This window comes from Vicugna pacos, unplaced genomic scaffold (genome assembly GCF_048564905.1).
Source record: "Vicugna pacos unplaced genomic scaffold, VicPac4 scaffold_21, whole genome shotgun sequence".
Classification (NCBI taxonomy): domain Eukaryota; kingdom Metazoa; phylum Chordata; class Mammalia; order Artiodactyla; family Camelidae; genus Vicugna; species Vicugna pacos.
The window spans coordinates 16,545,219-16,567,786 of NW_027328742.1; the positions used below are offsets into that span (position 1 = coordinate 16,545,219).

At 43.7% G+C, this 22,568-nt stretch overlaps 1 protein-coding gene across 1 annotated transcript in view; it reads left to right on the plus strand.

The window, feature by feature from the left end:
- The window catches only part of LOC140694412 (serine/threonine-protein kinase Nek7-like), a 71,914-nt gene that overhangs the window by 6,256 nt on the left and 43,090 nt on the right, over positions 1–22,568 (plus strand). Inside the window, exons 2-4 of the mRNA XM_072957670.1 lie at positions 9,831–9,971; positions 16,528–16,590; positions 18,066–18,176. Coding sequence (XP_072813771.1) covers positions 9,831–9,971; positions 16,528–16,590; positions 18,066–18,176 — 315 coding nt within the window. The remainder of the gene's footprint in view (positions 1–9,830; positions 9,972–16,527; positions 16,591–18,065; positions 18,177–22,568) is intronic.

Genomic DNA, 22,568 nt, shown 5'->3' on the forward strand with positions numbered 1-22,568 from the left:
GCAGGCAGGCGGGCCTCATGCTTTGCGTTCAGCCAGTTTTCCTGCCCCCTTGATTGGACTCCCTCACTAGCTAGTGAACCTGCTGAGTCTTCACATCCTGACGGTGACCGCTCCCCTTTAGATTACTGCCACCTCTTGTCTAGCTTGTTGCAGAAGCTTCGGATCTGGTCTCTTTACCTCTCGTGTTACCGTTTCTAGTTCATTCTTTACATTGTAGCAAGAGTCATGTTTCCAAAGTGTACCTTTTGATGCGTTACTTTCTTTGACTTTTGGGATGGATTCTGCATTTTCACGTGTGCCGGGAAGGGTCTTGCATCCCCTGGTCTCCTTTCTCCTCTCCAGCTGCACCTCGTGTCACTCCCTGCTTTGGACTCGGGTTCAGCCTTGTCTTGCTTACATTGCACTCTCTTTGGGCTCCAGGATCTCGGGTGCCAGGGTGATGGTGTCAGGAGCTGTTCGGGGAGATTTAGTCTCCAGCAGAAGGTAATAAGCATAAGGGCTCATTATAATGTATGTGAACTACATGAAGAGACCCTGAGGAAAGTTCTCTGAGAGGAAATGTGAAATTAAGAAGACAACAAAAAGATGACTCGTTTTTGGGTCATTTCATACACGGGTGTGCTTCTAGTAAATGAGAATACATTCCACCAGGAGTGCAGTGCTCACGAGGTCTGTAGGTCGTGTTTTGTATCAGTGAATAGTAGGTAACGGGTGCTCCATAAATCCATGCTGAATGAATGGATTGATCTCTAAATGAAAGCAAAACAGTAATCAGTCTAACTGTACTATGTTAATATCGTATAGATTTTAGTTACTTTAGAGTTATTTTAGGAAGTGACTATGGGGCCATATAGTATAAGAGATCTGTCAGATGAGAAGTGGTATCAGAATGTTTAGAGCCTGGCTGAGCTCTGGATTTAGATTGATTGTTCATATTTACATATTTAGGGATAAGTGTTTCTCAAATTTTAGAGGAAGTACCTTGAGGGATTTAGATGATTGAAAAAATGGGGCTACAGAAAGGATTCTCTCATCTTCTCTCTTGGAAATTTCTTTTTGAATAGTCCATTGAGAGTGGAGTGGGCAAAGATGAGGTCGACATGAATCGAATAGTTTCCAAACTCCACCTGGAACTGCATTCAGAGCCTGACATATAGTTTTAAGAAATACAGTGATGAAAGTAGTTCCATTTTTGAGGGTGAATTTGATATTTGGAGATAATTTAAAAATCCTTTGGAGCCAAACACGTACTTGGTGAAAAAAGTATAATCTTGGTATTCATTCTTCCTTTGATCAAAATGAGCTGTCTTCTTAAATGAGGCCAGTGATTTTCATATGGTTCACAAGCTGATGACAGTTCCACAGGAGGGGTTATGAATACATGTTCGGCGTTGGAAGCCTTCCTGGAGTAAGTGCATGTCCTCCCGTGGTGCAGGTTTGAAGAGCAGCGTTCAGTGCATAGATTCTAATGTGTTTGTTAGAATTCGATTGTATCATTTTACATTTGGGATACCTTTATATTTTGTCTCCCTTTATATCATTATTATGTGACTATTACATGACTTTCGTATGGCCTTGGTTATGTTTGACAGATTTCTCACTAAATATTCATAAAACAAATATTCCCCAAATTTAGAAATTTTGATACATTTCTTTTTCTAAGAGCACTTGCATAAAATAAATTTAATGATGCATTCTTTTTGTTTTTCCCTTGACTGGACCTCATTTGGTGCAGGAGGACAAGAGGGTGGTGGAGGAGGAGGTTTTAGAAGAGTTACCGTGAGGTGGGCATCCAGTGGAGGGTGAGGAGAGCACCAGGAATCAGTGTAACTCAACACTACCTTCCAGAGCCAGCGGTGGGGGAGGTTGGACAGTGGATGACACTGGCCAGAGAGAGCAGAGCGAGAAGGGAAGGCGGAGGATGGTACTCTGTGGAACACCAGCATCCGCGGGGAGGAGGCTGTGGAGGAGCTGGAGGAGGCGGGAGGGCTGGTTGGTGTGGTGGCTAAGAGCATGAGCTCTGAAGTCAGATTGCCTGGCATGAGTGTCTGGGACCCTCCAGCCCCGACTGTCTAGCTGTGTGAGGGAGGGCAGGTTATTTAACATCTATAAGCCTCACTTGTCTCATCAGTAAGTTAGAGAAACAGCAGTTTTTACCTCCAGCAGATACGGAGCTTTCACTGTGGTGCTGGGCACAGAGACGGCACTCGTTGGATGATGATGGCAGGGCCAGTAGTTAGTGCTGGTTGGATGACGATGCTGCTGATGGTTAACCCTCATTAGAGGGTGGCGATGGTGATGGCGGCAGTGACTGCATTCTACACGATGACCTAGGCACACAGGTTCCTCTGCCCATGGCCTGCTTCTGCATCGTATTACGTCCTTTATGGGTTTTTATTACCGCTTTCTGCCCACACTGCTTCTTTAGCCTTGTTTATCTCAGTAACTGGTATCACTGTCCATCGAGGTGCACAAGCCCACATCTATGACTTACCCGCTCTGTCCCCACTCCTCAGCGTCTTCTCTGCCTCTGCCTCACGGTCACATCCTGATTCCATCTGCTGCTGCGTCTCACTATAACTGTCAGGTCAGGCCCACTACCTTTCTGTCCAGGCTCCCTGCTCCCACTCCTGCAATCCTCCTCCTCCTCCGCCCCACTTCCTTGTGCACGCAGCGTCCTGAGTGAGTTCTCCCTGTGAGTGTGCGTGAGATCACGGCGCAGCGCTTCCCTGCCGGCAGCTGGGGTCCTTCCTCTTGCTGCGGCGCACGGCGTGGCCGCCCGCGCGTCCCGCCTCCACCCTGCTCCCCGCGCGCCAGCCCGTCTTCCTTGAGCACACGAGCTCATTCCTTCCCGAGGACATTTTCTCCAGGGGTTCTTTCTGCTCTTCCTTTTCCTTCTGGTTTTTCAATCTCAACATAAAGGTCACCCCCTCAGCAGGGTCCTCCCAGAGTTATCCAGTTTAAAATAACCATCCACTCATTTTCCACTGTATCGCTCCATTGTATTTCTCTGCATAGTACTTAAATATTAGATATTACTGTGTATTTGCTTACTGTCTTTTTATTGTTTTTGTATTTGTTTGCCCCCTCCTCTATTAATAATTGTGGAATAAATGAATAAATTGTGGAAACCTCTTCCCTCTATTTGTCTCCGTCCGTCTCTGTCTCCCTGAGCCTTTTGCCTGCCCTATTTAATTTTACGGGTATAGCTGATGGTGCTCCTGGCGGGTGGGAATGTCTTTGTCATTAATTAACTATCCTGCTCATGGTATGCTGGGAAAGGTAATCAGTATTTTTGGTTACGTAATTTGGATATAGTGATTATTATGCTGTGTGGTGTAACTAATGATGCTTAAATGATACAAACACCAGGGTCTTATAAATGTTTAATCAGGTAATTGGTTATATTTGATCACTCATTTTTCTTATGCTACAATGAATTGTCTCCTTTGTTTGATATAAAGCCAGTAATAATGATTAATGACGTATTGTTCCAACTGACGTAAATCTCCCACCCTTAGTATCTTTAGGAATAGGTTACTGCTGAAGTAGTTCAAGAAATTTTAGGGAAGTCATTTCTCAGATGGAAAGAAGCATGACTAATTAGACTCTGCTGGCACATGTGGTTTTTTTTAAAAAAAAGTGTTGTTTCATTTTTTTTATTTTCAGTGAGGTTTGTAGAAAGTAATACATAACAGAGTTGTTAGATATTGTCAAAAAGATATTCTAGTTTGTGTAGTTTGGAGATGAGTAATCTCTTTTTAATGATCGTACGTAGCATGAGCTTTATTGCCAAATAAAATAGAAAAGCATTTTGAAGTTTTGTTACTTTTTAATTTTGGAGAAATTTAGGAATATTAATATAAAATAAGACTTTTAAAATCACATAGTTGGTAATATGAAAATCACCAGTAAGAGATAAAAGTGCAATAACAATATAAACCTTATTAATGGTGTTAAATACTGTAATTAGCAGTGGCTTGTCTGTTAGATCACTGATAACAGCACCTCTAGGAGTTACCAGGACGTCGCTTTCTCTCTGGGGAGTCTGTGGAGGCCGTGCTGTGATGCTTCTAATCCCCAGAGAGAATTACCATCGTAGCGTTGTCCTGAATTGTCTTACTGCTCATTAAATGTCCTTGCCATCACATTTAAAGTAAATTAAGGAAATTAATTTAGTCCTAGGAAATTAATTGTTTAACAAGTTTGCACCTGTGAGGATATGAGCCCGTGGCACAGCAGAATGAATTTTATTGTAGAATGAGGAGTATTTCTGTGAAGGAAGCAGTTAACACAGGCTGGCATGTAGAATCCTGATCAGGTAGCGGGATCTGGTGGTATGTGATTAAAGTGCAGATCGACAAGAGATTCGTTAGTGAGACTGCAGAACATTTCAGGTGTTGTATAAAGCTTCCTTCACTCTAGGGTTTGATTTTTTTTGTTTTTAGTTGTCACATATGATTTTGAATGTTTATTTTGTGTTTCTATATTTCAGGACTCTTCTATAGGATAACTTGTTAGGACACATATTCACATATCTCAAGAGGCTAAACATGGTACTTTACCACAAAAATGTAATACAAATGCTGCCAATATCAGTTTTAATTATGTCCTTTATTTAAGGAGTTGTAAGTGTCTTATAGTTAGTAATTAAGAAATAACAACAAAAAGCCAGTAACAATAATAATAAAAAAACCTATGTAGGCTTATAATTACGTTATCCATGTTAATTAGTTCCATTTTGAGACTTATTCCATAAATGAATCTGTTTAAAATTTCTTGATGGAGTGTGTAGTCTTTATTTAGTAATTTTGGAAGATCCCTTGTGCTGAGTTAGCCGTGCCCTTTCTCGGTTTCTTCTGTCACGAAGAGCTTGCAGTGTCAAACTCGTAGGGTTCATGGGCTTTCAGACAATTACTCTCTTCCGTTTGCCTGTGACTTTAAACTTCATTTAAGCATGTTCCAACCAGGTAGCTGAACTGCCACCAGACGTGATTTTATAAATGAGGTGGCCCCCCACGGTAATTAGGAGGCCTTTGGGCAAAGTAATTTTAGTTAGATGTAGTTGGTGTGTGTCACCATGGAGCCTGGGACCCAGGGGTTAGGCTCTGCCCTTCCATGAACCAGGAAGGCAATCCACGTGGTAACTGGGGGACACTCGCTAGAAGACGGAGCCCAGGCCCGGGTGGCACCTGCTCCCAGTGAGGAAGCTGCTGGCACAGGGGTCTAGCAGGATAGAGATAGACTCCAGTTGGGGCCTCGAGGAAGACGGACCCAAAAAGGACACTGAAGTAGAGACTAAAGAATGACAGTCCTAAAAACTCGAGCACCCCAGTGCCCTGTGAGGAGAGGGTGGGGGGAAGGATGCCGCCCCACCTGGGAGGGGAGCTGTAGGTGACAGTGAGCTGGTGCCACGCACCTGGCTGTCCGGTTGACACTCCAATGCCGGGCCTGGGTCTGCTTGCCCTACCTGAGAAAAGGAGGAAGCCAGATCTGGGTGGCTGCCTGGCTGAGAAAGGTTCTGAGATACTGAGCACTGAGTCCGGGCGTGGAGCCCAGGCCTTGCACACTCAGTGAGGACCCTGTGCATTTTCTGTGGGGCGTCTTGGGTGCGTCTGGCGCCCGGCGCTCAGTGTCCACATCGCATTGCCCTGGGTCAGTGGGGGTTACTCAGTGTCCTTAAATGCTGGGGGTTCATGGGGAGTCCGTTCCCTCTGCTGGGAAGCTGTGAGAGGCAGTTGTGGGTCTTCTCACTGGCACTGAGTTCTTCCAGGGACATTCACTTAGTAAATATCTATTGTCTGTTTCATGTCAGGCTGCCTTCCTGGCATCTGGGTACAAGGATAAAACTTGGTTTCTGCCTTTGAGAAACTCTATGAGTGGAGGGAGAAATACATCGTGTAAACAAATGATTAGAATCCAGTTCGGTGCGGAACCCAGCGTGGTGCCTGCACTGAGGATTTGTTGGCAGAGCTGACTGCTGTCGTGTGGGAGCGGAGGCTGGAGCAGAGGCTGGAGCCCGGGTGGGCGGAGGGTGGTCCCCAGACAGGCTGGCAGCTGAGCCTCTGAGTTTTTAGGGTGAGAAGCACAGTTCTTCAGAAGACGTGGGACATGCCGATGCCTTGCGCTGAGCGGCCAGAGCTCACGTGTGCTAGGGGACAAGTGGTGTGGCTGGTGTGGAGGCCCAGGGTGGATGCGCAGGTAACACAAGAGCCCTCTGTTGGAGGTGGAACAGAGTAGGTTCTTTCTTCCGTAAAAGTTGAAAATCCTTTAAATGACTCACGTCAAATCCAAAAGCCATTTTGTGCGGCTCAGAAAATACCCTGATCATTAAGGGACTGCGGGGCTGAGACCCAGTTTATCCGCCAAAATGAGAACAGGGGAAGGCAATTTAAGGGATTTTATTTGGTTTTTATTTTCTGCTCATTTGAATCTCATTACTTTGCTGAGTTATTTTCTTCCCAGTATAACTCTAATATTAAATTAAAAATATGGGGAATTGGACATTATCCAAAATAAGAGAATATAGCTTTTCCTCAGAATAGTCCTCTACTTGAGTGGGCACTCATTTGATGATAACACCTTTTTATTTTAAGCACCTAATACTGGCGACTTAGGATGGGACATAACTCATCAGAATGAAGTACGGCATCGGATGCAGTATCCCAGACTCATTACCGCAGTGTGTGTGTTGCCTGTCCCATGAGCTCCTAAAGGAGACCTCATCCCGCACAGGCTTGTTTTTATATAAACTGCAGTATGGCACAGGGACCGGGATGGCTGGGATGTGCAGCTATGCTCCTTCTCATGTCAACTCTGCACATCTACACTGGCTGACAGGACATGGGAGCAGATGAGACAAGCTGTCACTCACCCACACTGCCCTTTGAAGAAAGGCCATGGGGGGAAAAGGTGCCTCAAATGGGCTGTGAAGTTTACATACACTGCCCACTGTTAAACAGATTACGTCTAATGAAGTGTCTAATGCTCAGGCCATATCAGCCTAATCCTCGGTGGCAGTTCATCCCTCAACTGCCAAAAAACACCGCCCTCTGGCCCTCTCTCGCCACTCTGGCCGCCAAGCACAGGGAGGTGCCCAGCCTTAATAAACCAAGACAGTGTGTGATCTGACATGCAAATATAGGTCATTGCATATGTAAATGTGTGATTACAAACCTGCATGCCAAAACACATTAGTGAGGCTCTGCTCTCAGCATGCGGTTGTCACACTGCCTTAGCAGTTCATGCTAATATTTGTCAGTTATTGTGCAGGCAGAAGATGGAATTCCCAGTCAGATCTAAAGGGTGTGGATTGTGTGATAGCAGCCCTAATGATGAAGCTGTATTTCACTGTTGAGAATGACGAGTGTTCATCAGGAGAAAGATGGTCTGTGCATTTTGGGGAGAGGAAGGAAATCTATTTCTTAAATGCTACAGACTACCCCAGTGGGTCAATTCAAAAAAAAAATTTTTTTTTAAGATTTCTTAGAAAAGCATGGACAATTGAAAAATGTCTCTCCTCTTGAAATGAAACTTTCATTTGAAGTTAAGAAAACTAAAAAAGTTGCTAATATCAGTTGATCTGAGAAGCAGACTTGTTGTAAGTTTCCTTTGTTAAATGGGTGCTGTTTGGTCACCGTCACACAGTTATAAATGGATCTCAGCAACTACGAAAAGAAATCATATAAACAAGCAGCAAGGTAAATTGTTTTGTTTCCCTTTATTTTGTAATTTTATTTTTCTTTTATTTTTTTGTTTTCAGCATACGTCTCTATTCCCAGCTTTGTTTTGTTTTTCCATGAAAAGACCTGAAATTGAAAATATCTGCAGAGCATCTTGGTTTCCTGTTGTAGGTGACTGTTCAGTAACTGTGACAGTCAGCAAAGGGCGTACTTGGGATCAGATAGACATAGGTTTGGTTTGATGACATCTACATTATAGGATTGTCATGAAAATTGAAGTGCGTGGCATATAAAGCCTTAATATATAGGCCCTGTTAAGTTGTAGATGCCAAAATGGAACCTTCCATTACTGTGGTAGTTGTTACTTTTATTTTATTATAATGATTATTTATGGTTTTATATCTGTAAAATGAATTTGTGAAATCTGCTGTATTCTGGTTGCTTTGTATGTCTTAAAGGAAGAATGGTATTTTTCTTGACAATATTTTGGGCTTTCAGAAGAAAGAAAAATATGATAACAGAAATTATTACTTTTTTTTCTCTTTTTGAGAAACACTGCATTTGAATGACAGTGAAACTTTAGTAGAATTTTGTAACATTTTTGCTAGCTTGACAGAGGTAGTGAAATCAACAAGATAACATGTACGGGGGTGGGGGGGTAATGTACTGCCCATATGTCAGAATAGCCCATGGCCCTCTGTGTAAGTCATGGAGTTGTCAGCCTTAACCAGAGTTTGTCTGGGGGGCTGCACGTTCACATTGACTTTAGTGTGTTTAGGAACCAGCATGCTCTTCGGCTGCATTAATAGGTATTTAATGTTCATTCTTACTAGAGGGTGCACAGTCAGGGCCCACAAGAGTGTTTTGTTTACACCGAGTTGGCTCAGAGAGCAAAGGAAGTCCAGAAGGATGAGAGCAGCGGGCTAAAAGGCCTACAGGAGTGTACTTGCCAGCAATCCAGGGATCCTGAAAAGGCCCATGCATTTTTAGCCAAAAAAGAGATGCTGTAAGTGCATATGATAGCTAACTAGACTATTCTGTTATATTTTTTACAGGTATGGATATTGAGTGTCAGTGGAAGCTTAAAAGTCACTGTTCCCTGGGTGTAGGTAGTAACCCCAGTAGTAGACAGGGTCCGACTGCAGTGGGTGTTGAGTTAATGTTTATCCTGCGACTGATTGAATGAATGAATGAGTCCATAAACAATGGGTGAAATGTGTCAGATGTTGAGTTTTGCCTCAAAATGGGAATGGGTGCTGTGCTCCCTCCACACCCTGTAATTATTTCTCTCCCAGCACCGCTGAGAGCCTCTTCTATGTACTTGGGCCATCTCTGTCAGAGCAGACGCATCTCCCATGCACCTCTTTCCCTAGCAGCTGGTACAGCGCCTGGCACTTAGGAAGTACTGAAAAGTGTTAGTTTTAAAAAGAAATGACTTTGTCCACAAACAATAGAAAAAATTGTTTAAAAATGTAACTATGTACTAAGTGAAAGAAGCCAGTCTGAAAAGCTCCGTCCTGTAAGAGTCTAGCCATGCAACGTTCTGGAAGAAGTGAAAAGCCCAGTGTGTGTGGGGGGTGATGCAAGGGCGGGGCACAGGATTTTCAGAGCAGACTCCGGTACCGTCGTTGTGGACACACGTCGTGATACGTGTGCCCAGACCCAGAGAGTGCACACACCTAGTGTGAACAATGGACTCGGGGTGGTGGTGGCATGTCGGTGGCACGGGCCCATTCTGGTGGGGGCGCTGATCCTGGGAAAGCAGTGCATCTGTGGGCTCGGGGTGTGTCGGGAGTCTCTGTGCCTTCCTCGTAGTTTTGCTGTGAACCTTAGAAGTGCCTTAAAAAAAAGTAAGTCTTTTTTAAAAAAAGTGATGAGGAGGTGGTAAACTCCCTGCTGCTGGAACTGTTCTTGGCAGAAGTTAAATAATTTTCAGGAAGTTGAGAAGATTTTCATGCATTAGGTGGCAGATTGGACTAAATGAATGTATGTGTGTATTTTTTTATATATGTGAATGGTTCAGTAAATACATGTTGGGTGAATGGATGTCTGCAGGTTTACCATAGGAATCACCTGCTTATGTGAAAACAATCCACTATTGTGTGTACACTATGTGACTGAAAACTTTTCTGACTTTTTTAATTACAGAAGGCCTTACGACCCGATATGGGCTATAATACGTTAGCCAACTTTCGAATAGAAAAAAAAAATCGTCGCGGGCAATTTAGTGAAGTTTACAGAGCAGCCTGTCTCTTGGATGGAGTTCCAGTAGCTTTAAAAAAAGTGCAGGTAAGATGACTTTAATTATCTAAATCAGTGTAAAATTATACTGTGTGAATAGTGAATAGAGAAAAGTATGTCCTGAATGATTGGGTGATGACAGTCTGAAGTTGAGAATGATGGGAAAGAATAAAAATTGTGCTTTAAAAGCTGGAATTGAGTGTAGGACATGGTGGAAATTAATGTTTGGTTTTAATATTACTTTTAAAATTTCACTGGCTTTGTTCACCCAGATTGAATAACGAGTGGAATGACCTTAGACAGCTCTAGATTTTGGGAGGCGGATCTGAGTTGTCACCATTGCTCCAGCTGGACACGTGAGCGGGAGCGGTGTCCCCCGCCAGGCCCAGTGGCCGTGGGCCCCGCAGGAGGGGAGGGACTTAGAGCCTGAGCTGCGTGAGGGCGGCGCGCGGCCGGCAGGGCTTGGGGTGGGCGGGGAGGGCGGGGATGAAGCTTGCGGAGAGAACCACACTGTCAATAAAGGAAAACTGGAGTGAACTTTATTTACTGGAAAATTTTTAAAAAATGAAGTTGGTAAAATGAGAGGATTGCGGCCCTGCTGAAAACCGCGTGCTACGTCTGTGCGGTTCTGGGGTCAGCCTTGCGCTGCGGCGCCGACTCCTTCCGCTTGTCCTCGGGTGCGTGTGTCTTTCTCCCGCTCCTCTTGTTACCGACCAGGATTCTCTGGCTCCACAATCTGTAGAAACTGATAAGAGGGCAGAGGAGGGACCCAGGGAGGCTTTACTGGGGCTCGTGCTGCAGCAGAAAGGGGCGAGGACAAGGAGCAGGTGCCCTTGCTTGCTGCCTGGGGGGTCCGGGGGTCCGGGATCTGGAATGAGGGTGGGGGTGGGGCGATGGGGTCGGGGTGGGTGGCTTAGGTGATCGCCACCCCACTGCTGCTGCTGTGCCCAGGGGCCACAGTCCCCCCCCCACCGCTGCTCCCCACACCTCCGAAGTGGCAGTTGGATCTTTGGTTTTTTTGTATCACTGTTCATCACTTGCCCCCACCACACAGGCACGCAATTCTTTTCAGTCCCTTCCAGTTTCTGTGTGTTCTGTTGCTCAGTCGGGTGCAAGCATTGCAGCCTTGCGTCCCAGGTCCCAGGTCCCAGGTCCCAGCCTGTCCCCACTGACCAAGTCCTGCCCCCGCCCCTGTGGACTCGTCCCGCTGAGCCACAGTCCCGGGCGGCTCACTGCCCCCGGAGTCTAGCAAGTCTCCGTCCACCTGCCCTCTGGTCTAGAAAGCCCTTGCCTTTCTGCCTCAGAATGTGCTTGACAGTCTTCCTCACCTTTTCCAGGGAAGGTGGTTTTTGTTCACACCTGCCTGTGGGCTTCACGTTTTACTCTGCAGCCCTGGGTTCTCTTCTTGGTTGAGACCTGTGGAACCTCAGTGTCCTCTTACAAGTATATATAATATATAAACTTGGTGAAGGACCAGTATGTTTGTGACAGCCATTACAGAGATGAACAGTTTTCACTTACATCTTTAAGGAAACAGTAAATATTTATGAAAGGTTTATGGGCGTATGTGATAGATGTGAAGAACCTCTCGTCTGCAGCGCTCAGCTCGCAAAGTAAAACCTCAAAAGTAACTTGATGCAAGCCTGCCTCTCCCGTCCCTGTCCGGAATTGTGTGTTGATCATTCCTTTCTTTTTCTTTGGAGCTTCCCCCCTTCTATCTGTGTACGTTTCTGAGTAAATCTGTTTAATAGATGTAGTCACGTGCTGGTGCGTGTGGCGGTTCTTTATTCTTTGTGCGTATTACACACACAGTGCGCGCATATGCGTGTGTGTCTAGGATTCGTTTACATGTGTCTGGTGCTCAGTTTTTGTTACGTCTGCCTGCTGTTTAGGTTGTGCACAGTTGTTTGCTGTTACAAACAGCCCTTCCATGGTGTTCACACGTGTGTTTCCCGGAGCACATGTGCAAGAACGTCCCTGCTTGTGTGCCTGAGAAGGGAAGTGATGAGCGCAGGGATGCGTGGTTGGCGCTGTGAGTTAGTACCAAGTTACCCTACACTCGCACCCTTTGACCGCCTCACTGGCAGCATGTGAGGGCGGCCATCTTCCCTCTCGCCACATGCCACTTTTAGTGAGAAAATACAGCCTAAAATGCAAGTATTAGTGTTATGACACAGATGGCTTTAAGAATGATTATTTCCTTACAAAAGAACTCTTTGATCCGTTTTTAAAAGGTATCGAATTCTGCAGAGTATCTCTGGGCACCAAAGTAGGGAAGAAGAAACTAGTGATTCTCTTTCTACCCTCTCGGAGAGAGAGGTATCTAGAACAAGTAACTGCTGAACCCTGGGCGTGGCTTCCTGATGTAAATACTTGGTGGAATGGGGATGTCAGTTGGAGCTGTTGGAGTTGGTGGAATTGAGCGAAAGCCAGGCTGTCGAGGCGAGACCGGGTTCTGCGGAACGTTGAAACCAGGAACAGGAGTTTGAATAGGAGGAGAGTAAGGACTCACCATGGATTCTCCAGGGGGGCAATAATCTGCCAAATTGGTTATTTTCAAAATAAAGTACCAGCAGAACACACAGCACGGACCAGAGAGAAGACAGCTGCTGGTCTGCGGCAGGGCGGGGTTGGGGGGTGCTGAGAAACTGGCCGGAGGCCCCTGCGGCCTCCCTAGCCCCCTCCTCCACTCTGAGTGTGGACAGAGGCAGAGTGCTGTTCTCATGTGGTTGCATTTTAAATCACAGAGCCTTGTCTTTCGAAGTGACTTAGAAAGAAAAGAAGGGAAGAAGGGGGGGGGAGGAAGAACAGAAGCTCTTCCAGGCCTCTTATAACTCCGTCTGTATCGCTTCATGTTGCCCGTACGTTTCTTCCCTTTGACTGGACGTTGGAATGGACCTGAGTTAATCTGCCCAGTCGTGGTTCCCGTCTGTGTCGGGTAGATGTGCGCCCCTCCAGCTGCCCCCATTTCCCGCCGTGATGACCCTTGGACACGTGTTGCCCGCTGTGCCAAGTTCAGTTTGCCCTCTTGGGTTTTGCTGTTCCCCTGTGCTTTTTAGTGTAGATGTTAGGACATCTGCTAATTTATGCAAGAGAGAAGTGGTGTTGCAAAGATATTCTTAGCTTATTTAATTAGGAGACAGTCTCTTAAACCTTTAAGAGGAGAAATCTGTTTGCATTTCAGAGCTGTTACTGATTTTTGTGATGTATGGCACTTGTGCTGAGCAGTAAAGACCATGGTTCTTCCTTTTAAAAAGCCATCTCTGCAGCTTAGTGGGAAAGTGTTTACTAAAACATTGTTGACCAGACACTTCTTTTCTGAAGACTCCTAGCACCTCTTCAGAAACTCCATGAAGACTCAGATACTGGATTTCCTCGTGAGACTTGTTATTTTAGGGCTGTGTTACCTGTCTAAAGGGCTGTGTCACTGTTCCCAGCGCTTCCAGAATCTGCCCTCGATAGGCTGGTTGAGTTCATGTGTTGAAAGTCTGCATTTATAACTCACTTCTCTGCTCACAAATCTTTCATGAGACTCTTGAGAAGCAGCGCCCAGACTCCTCAGCTCACTTCTCAAGGCACTGCTCCGCCTTGTCCCCCAAGTCCAGGGTCACGGCTCCGCGGCCTGTAAGCACTGGTGATGCCCTGGGTGTTTGCTGCTAGCCGTGTCGGGGGCAGAGAGCGTGGGCCGGACGCATGGCCCCTCCGGGACGGAGAGCCCATGGTGCCCGGCTGCGCCCCCCAGTCTTTAGGAAAATTTGCTCGCATCCCACTATGATTCCTTTGCCACAATTAAGATGTGACTACTGTGACAGTTTCGAAATTCCACGTGCAGATACGCTTCCCTGTCTCCCTGCTTCCCTCCCTCAGCTCGTGCCTGCAGTGTCACTGGTCACCTGGGCTCCGCGGTCAGTGCTGGAGGCTTAGGGAGGAAGAGAAACAGAGTGAGGGACTCGTGGGACTCAGCTCTCCTCTCTCTCCCGTACTTCCACCCCGTCCTGGTCTTCCACAGCCGCTCTCCCGCCCTCTCTGAACTCTGATTGAAGGTCTGGCTTCCACGGTTGACTTTCTTGGGCTTTGTCAGCTCTCCGAGCAGCGCTGGCATTTCCCCTTCAGACGCCACCCCCTACCCCGTCTTGCTTGTCCCCAGTCATTGTTCCTCTTCTCAGAGTTTTGGTAAAATTGGAAGACGATCAAAGTAGACATTTTAAAGGATTCAGAGAATATCAAGAATTTATCAGCCAGTACTTGCCAAAACACTACTGCTAACTTTGTTCTTAGCAAGTATAAAATCAGTTTAAAAATTCAAAGAAACTTTGGTAGAATTGGAAAAAGATGCTTTCTGAAGACTAGCTTGTAAGTAGTTAATGAAAAATATTTTTATAAAATCCAGATTTTTTTCTGTATATATTGCCTTATCTTGCTCATGGAGTCAGATAGCTTTGAATCTATGTCTGGGAATGATTTAATCTAAAGATTCAGCTTTTATTTTTGTCTTGACATGATGGCTAAGAGAAAAAGCAAGATACTTGTGAATTTCCAATGAAATGTTTTTGGTTCAGAATTTAGTTTTGCCTTAAATGGCCACCAGTGCTTCTTTCCTTAGTGTTTGAGAGGTGACTTCATATCGAGATTCAGTTAAAAATAAAAGTTAATTTGTAATTGTAAATTAATTTAAAATAAAAGTTAATTTGTAATTGTAAATTAATTTAACTCTAAGTTGAATTAAAGATTCGTGATTTCTGTGTGGCACACTTCTGTCTTGGTATTTTGTGTCCAGGGAGGAGTTCCTAAAACTGTCATAGCACATCTTATTCTCGTCTTGCTCGCTGTCTTCTGTGCTTTAACGTTTTTCCCATCATAGAGATGTTGATTACTGGGAGGTTAGTTCTACATGTGTCTCCAAGTTGGCGATTTTTTCATTTTAATCGCTCATACCAGAATTGTCCTTTGTCACCTTAAATTTTCCAGGAATTCCTTCAAGGTCCAAGACCCCAAATTTCTTTGAGTTATCCCAAGTGCCCTGTGAGCGGTAGTTCCCAAGAGTGATGTCCTCCTTCACGAGTCGGCGAGTCAGTTACTTCTCTCGCTTCGTTGGTTTTTAAGCATAAGTGGTGTGTGTGTGTGTGTGTGTGTTGTGTGTGTGTGTATTTCATGCTGGTAACTAACATCAAGTTCAAAACTTTCTGTTGATGTAAATATTGGCCATTGTTGTTTAACTTGCTGTACAGCAACACCATTCTTCTGGCATCTTTTGGCAGTTTGGGGAATGAGGGGCTATTCTGTGTGAAATTGTTGAAGTTTACTGCTTTCAGTAGTGAACTTTTCATTTTTACCTACTTCTGTGAGGAGCCTTGTGAGGGGCATTACACTGTCCTGCAGGTGTAAGTCAAGTGTGGGGCCCCTGCCAGCCCCCCTCCCTCCCGGCAGCCCCCCCCCAACCCCGAGGCCCTCACGTCAGTCTGCGCAGCAGCGCCTGCGGCCGGCCGGCTCGGGTCTGGTTCTCGGGCCCTGTCTGCAGCCCGCCTCGGATGGTGTGCGTCCTGAGGGCGGCAGGCTGCTTCCTTGCTTGTGTGTATAATGAAACCTAATAATCGGTTGACATTCAGCACAGTTTTGTGAGTGATGGAAGAGCAGGGGCAGGAACATGTTATCCTCATTTATGCTTGGAGTATTGACTTATTAAGGTATTTTCTGCAGTATTTAGCATATTGCTTTTTTATTTACTTTTCCACACACTTGAACAATTGAGACACTTCTTTGTTTTCAGAGACATACTAAAGAGCCCTTTGACTATATAATTTATTTTCATGTTTTTTACAGTCGATCAGCGTTCCTCAACCTTGCCTTTATTATCACCTTTAAGGAGCCTTTTGGGACATTTTTTCCTAATCAGCCCACTCGTGCAATTTGAACTCCATAGATATGATATACCTGTTCATGTGTTATATGTAAATCTGTGCTTAAAAAGAGCAAGGCTTTGTCAGCCCTCTCTCCGAAGAACCAATTTTCACCTCCTTGGAGTGTTAGCAGCCCTGTCAAGGATGCGTGCGTTAGACCTTTCAGACCCAGTCTGAGCGTATACGTTGATGGTCAGTGGTTGAGGGCTTGGACGTGTCTGGTTCCAGAGGGACAACCTGGAGGATGACCTCTGGCCGCTCCATCAGTTAGCTGTGTGAACTTTAGCTCCCTAAGCCTGCTTCTCTTCATCTGTAAAGTGAGGATGCTGCTAATACTGTCCTCATAAGGATTAAATGAGAATTCAGTGAGTAAGTTCATGCAGTGTACTTAGCACGTTGTTCAGTATTTTAACTATTGATTATATTAACATATCACAATCTCACAACTTCCATTCTGCTCTGTTTGAACTTAAGATTTTGTATATCCAGCTGTTCTCTTTTTCCATTTTTAATATTTTGGATGGAAAAATGTAAGCACTAGTGGTGACGTGAGATTAAACACCTAAGGCCTCCACAGCTTCTCAAAGCTGATTGGGAAGAGCACTTCCTAGTGTGTGTGATGATGTGTGACATGTTACAGTGGACTTACATGCTAGCTTGAACCATAGGTTGCTATTTTATTAAGTAATTCTGGATTCTGTTTTTAGATATTTGATTTAATGGATGCCAAAGCACGTGCTGATTGTATCAAAGAAATAGATCTCCTTAAGGTAAATAACAAATGTACTGTTGACTGTTTTGTACAGAACTGAATATGTAAATAAAAGTGATTTATTAAAATATCCACTTATAAGCAAAAAGATTTTTGAGACATAACATAGGCCACACTGATTTCAGATAACATTATATATAAATTTGAAGTCAGAATATTGAAGAATGCAGTTACCTTTTGAATTCATTATAAAATAATTTAAATGGAACATTTGGTAGGATTAGCTTTTTTTCCCATTTCAAACTAGGAAATTAATAAAAAAGACATAAAACATTGAAGAAAGTTTTTCTTGACCATCCCAGTTAGACATGTTCTAAATGTTAAGTAATATAAACGCATATATCACAAGATGTGATATATTGAGAATGTGGACTGAATCAAATGGCTCCCATTTTAAAAATAATATTTCTGTATCTTTTTTTCAGATTTAGAAAGGATGATGTAAAGAGAATGTCGGAATTATCTTTTCAGTTTCTCATCCACTCAGAGAATATGACTGAAATTTTAGTCATCTTCATACTGCATTTATTGTAGTGAAATTTCTTTTGAGAAATATATTTTTAATTTTTAGATAAGACTTGGTTTTTTTATGCCAATTTTGTTTGTGCCTGAAATGAATCAGATTTATTCAAAAAGATAAGAGTAAGATCAAAATGAACCATGCTTTCCACTTTTCTGTAAGTTGTAGTTATTTCTTGCTACATGAAGTCATTGCTTTAATAAACCTTTGTTAGAGAAATAATATATCATCATAGAAAATGTGGGGGGAAAACCTGTAAGTATAAAGAAGAGAAGATAATCATGCACATACTCGCTAGGGTAATTCTTGAGTAAGTTTCTTTGAGAAACTATTTGTCTTATATGTTAACTCGCTTAAAGATTAAACAAAAAGATTGTAAATGTGTATAGCTTGATGCATATATTTCTGAAATTTTTCTTAGGATTTTATGAATCAACCACATAGATAAATTCAGACTGTTTGTATTATTTGATGTAAAAGCTGTATTTAGATACAAGATAGTAGATGCTAGATTTTTACCGCTGGTTGGAGTTATCCTTGGCTCAGCCTTAACGTCAAAGTAGGAGTGAAAAGGGATACTTCATTTGCTATTGAGTGCCCTTAAATGACAGTTACCATTTTGAAGGATATACTTTTTGATGGTTAGTGATTTAATTCTGTCATTTATACGCATATGTGTATATTTATTGGGCATAGCAATACTTTTTAAAATTTTAAGTGTGTAATTTATTATTTCTAGTAAAGAATATTAAAGTTCATTGTTATCTAGTTTTACTTTCAATAACTATAATACTTGTTTAAAAATTCACTAGGTTAAAGAAAAATACAGTCATATTAAGATTTCTGTAACTTGAAAGGCATTTTAACTAAGTTTATTCTTAAGTTATGAAACTGTAAGTGACTCTTGGGAATGTACAGTAAGAAAAATTTTGGTGCCTGTTTTTTTTTCTCAGCAACTCAACCACCCAAATGTAATTAAATATTATGCATCATTCATTGAGGATAATGAACTAAACATAGTTTTGGAACTAGGAGATGCTGGTGACCTATCCAGAATGATAAAGGTAAGTTGTTTTTTTTTTTAAACTAAAGATTTGTTTTTTCTAATAGAGTTGTATGTTCAACGTTTAGGCTTGTGAGATTCTTTAAAGACCTCAGAATGCTGCTTAACATGGGGTAGGCGTGTAGTAAATGGTAGGCAGAGTGATGGTCTGATTATGAGGCTGGTTTGCCTGGGGAGGTTGATGCTGGTCCACTTAGACGTATGAACACTCCAGCACCAGCCTGGAAGTAGACCGAGGACTTGTCTTCTGTAAGCTAAAGCTGACTTCACCCAGCAGATCACCCTGGATCCTGCATCTCTGGACAGCAGGCAGGGGGCGGAGGGAGGTGCTGGAGCAGTCTGACCTGGGCTGCCCCTGCTTTGGGAGGGAGTCATGGAAGGAGAAAGTGGGCCTTGAATTCAGACTTGCGCATCCAACCCCGATTCGACGACTTAAAAGTTGATTAACGTTCTTTTCTAAGGGCACATTCATTGGGTTTAAGTTGAGCCACAAATTATAGGAACCCCCCAAAACTAGCCTAAAAACTGCTTATCCTTGGGCTTAACTTCGTAACCTGCTTCACTTCTTCTGTGTGCCACATCTCCTCCAAAACAAAGTAAGAAGAGAACCTGTTTCCTAGGGTTATTTTAAATGATTGATTGATTGATACTTGCTAAGAGCTTAGAAGAGTGCCTCCCACTTAGTAAGGCTATGTAAATGGAAGCTGTCGCCATATTATTAATGTTATTATGTGTATTTTTCTGCTACATAAAATTCTGGGGCTAATATGACAGTTCTGATCTCAGATTCTCAGAGACCAGGCCTGTTTACAGCTGGTCTGGGCGTATTTGCTGCTGTATCCAAGGCACATCCCCGGACGCTGGCCACACAGCGTTCCAACCTGCTAGCCAGAATTTAGTCCTGATCGTGTCCACCTGCAAGGGAGGCTGGCGTCTCTAGTCTTCATCTGTCTGTCAAGTGCCAGCTAGACTCCATTACTCTGGAAGACGAATTCAGCAGTCTGGAAGTCAGTGAAGGCCAACAAGATGAAAAGCAAGGGTTGTGAATTGTGAGCTTGCCGGAGCAAGGGAATCGACCACTGCCGTGTGCGTGTTGGCAGAGATCTCAGGCGGATGGAAGAGCAGGAAATATTTATAGTGGGTAGGAGGGGAGGCTTCAGGTTGGAGGCCGCAGGCATGAAGGAGCCGTGGGCAAGCTCACTAATCCTCCCCCGTGAGCTGGCTTTCTCTGGTTGGTCCTAAGTTGGAAGCGGGGACAAAAATTGGGGAAGCTGTCAGTTACCAATCAAGTCCTGGCCATTCTGGCTGATTGTTACAGAAGTTGCTGGATCACCACTAGTGAGAGCAGCCCGGCCTCCTGCAAGTCTGACAGAGCAGAGCAGGCAGGCTTCCTAGGCAGTTTGTGAAAGATAAAAGGCTGGCTTCCTGGTCGGCTTGCTGAGGACGGTGGCTCAAAGCTCTGTTTTTATACATGGTCTGGCCGTTGTCTGTCTGTGTATTCAGTCTCTCAGGAGATACTGGGGCACAGCCAGTCATCTCCTGCCTGCAGTTACTGTAAGGGGTTTTTTAAAACAGTGCTAGGTGCGTGATAGGCATTATCTTGTTTACTCTTCACAAGGATCCTGGGAGGTGATTTTGACACTTAGAGAAGATCATTACTAGTAAATAGAAAAACTGGTATTTGAAATTAGGCTTGTCTGATGCAAAAATCCATGCATTTTACTTCAGTGACCCCTAAAGATTTTTGTATCACAAAACTTCTTTGAAAAATCAAATAAAACCCTTGACCTTCTTGCAGGAAAATGCTGGTGCATACACAATTTGCATTCCACTACAAGCCTTTGCAGGCTCTCTGATTAAGGCATTTGTGGGTTGGCTAGCGTCGGTTAAGAAGGTTAAGAACCCTGCTCTCTAGTGTGAGTTCAGCGTCAGCCGCTTCAACTCTTATGCACATAACTTCTCTTAGGCTCAGTTTCCTCATCTGTAAGATGGAGACAGTTTAGGAATTGCTTTTTAAATGATAAAAACACTGCATAAAAGGAAGGAGTATCCTTTCACAGAATGCTATCAAGCTGACTCTGTTTATGTTTTAAGTCCCATGTAAGATGACTCACTTCTAATCAGTTACCTAACTTTCTGTTGTAGGGACTTCCCACCAGTGGCACAAACAGCTAACCACCAACAAAATGTGTCTTTGCAAATTAATTAACAATTTTTAAAAATACAGTATTAATTTTAAAAAGAAATGCAAATGAGGGGAGGTTATAGCTAGAGTGGTAGAGCACATGCTTAGCATACAGGAGGTCCTGGGTTCAATCTCCTAATTACCTTCCCCCCAAAAAATAAAAACTAAAAATTAAAAAAATGCAAATACACAAATGCAGAATTTTACAAAACAGCTATCTGTCAAGATGAGACATATAAAAGCAAGTGTAAATTATCCTTGCCAGAGGGACAATGAGTGTAAAATTCTTGGCTGAGACCTTTCTTTAGGTATAAGAGCTATTTAATTCTTATAGTGGAAGGAGAAGAGGGCAGACCCCTATGGGGAAGTACCTCAAATCCCCGCTGAACACAGGTAAAGGAAACCGCTTCAGTTATAAAGTCTTGCTGTCGATTGAGAAGTTGATGGTTTAGGATTTTGATTTTAGGGTTTCTCGCTCTCTCTCCATCGGGTTTTCTTTCTTTGCTGCTCCTACGTCACACTTAGGGCGCTGTGCCTGGGCAGACACCGGGGCACCTGGAGGAGTGCACCGCTGACCCTTCCCCGCCTGGGAAAACTGGCGCAAGGCCAGGGTGCCTTCTAGAAGCCCTGTTACCTCCATCCCCAGCAGATTCAGATTTCCCCGGCCAGTGACGGAGGAAAAATTTGTCAGTGTGATCTTATATTTACTGTGGTGATGAACTCAGCTTCCTGTTTAAACAGACTTGCCGTCCATTGACATCATCAAGGAAATTTTTTATCAGCTGCCCCAGTGGCCCCAGTAAGATTCAGAACAACAGAATTCTGTTTGGTAACAAGTAGTAACTTGCCATTATAAAATTGATGGCTGTACCCTTAAAACACCCTGGGGGCTTCTGACTAAATTTAAAGGTATCTGTCATGTAAAAGACTATTTAAGGCACTTTTTTTTTTTTAATAAAAGGTGGCAGCTGATTCCTAGTGAGTTGGAAGCTTCTAGAGCAGCTTACTGTGCTTTGGTAGGGCACTGGGGCGGCTCCTCTGTGAAGGGTTAGTGACATCAGTCCTCCCTCTCCAGGAGGCTTTATCGTGTATGCCTTTAACGACCTTGTCCTTTACCGTCAGTCTGCCGAGTCAAGACATAAGACATTCCGGGTCTGGCTTTCCAGATCCTCTTGGAGTCTGCACTTACAGACCTTACAGTAGTCTCAGCATATCGGCCGTCACAGCAAGTTCTCCCAGTACCCAGAGTAGAGAGTTTGACCAAGCAGTTTCACTTGGGTGGAATAGCCTCATTTCCTGGCTGCATTCACGTATGTCTCCTGCAGTGTGGTATTTTAGACCTGACCAAATACCCAGTTATATTGGGAGGGAGTGATGAATTTTAATCACTTGGAAGGATCTGACCTGTGAGATCCCTTCTGGCCCTTCATCTAATAGGATTAATATGATCACAGATGGATGCATTTTAACAGAACACAGAGTTAATGGCTTTTCTCTCTGTTGACTTAGTAAGCTTAATGTTTGTAATTTTTTTAATATAAGTGATGAAGATCCTTCACTGTCCGCCTGCATTCCCATCCCCCAGAGGTGACCACTGACTTGCACGTGCAGAACCCTTCCTGACTTCATTTTGTATCTTTACACTCAGACACACACAAATGAAAGAACATGTACTGGTGTGTGTATTCTTTCTCAGACACAGCGCAGTGTACTAAGTGGTTGCTTTATTGAGAGACACTTGCGCTGTTTCCGTTGTTTTTAATCCTTACAGAGAAAGCTCCAGGACCAGGCCTTGTATATTTCAATACAACAGCATCACACACACTCTATTCAAGGGAGAGTTACATCCATTTCTATAAATAATGCTGCTGGGTAATAGGGTATGTGCCCCTTAAATCATGACAGATACTGCCAAATTATTCTTTCAAATAAATATACCAATTTGTGGCCTTTCAAAACAGCACTCTTTAATTTATTTATTGGATATTTACCTCGTGCTGTATTCATGGTTCATGCCTTCTTGAAACTCATTGTCTAGTGGGAGCGAGAGGCATTTAACTAAAACTCATAGGAAACTGTATAACTGGAGTTGTAGTAAGTTTTATAAAGGAGTAAGATAGGGTCTAATTGTAGTTTGTAACAGGACGGCCAAATCCTTACTGGGAACTCTGAGGGCAATAGAAGGTGATGCTACATGACCTTGAGTTA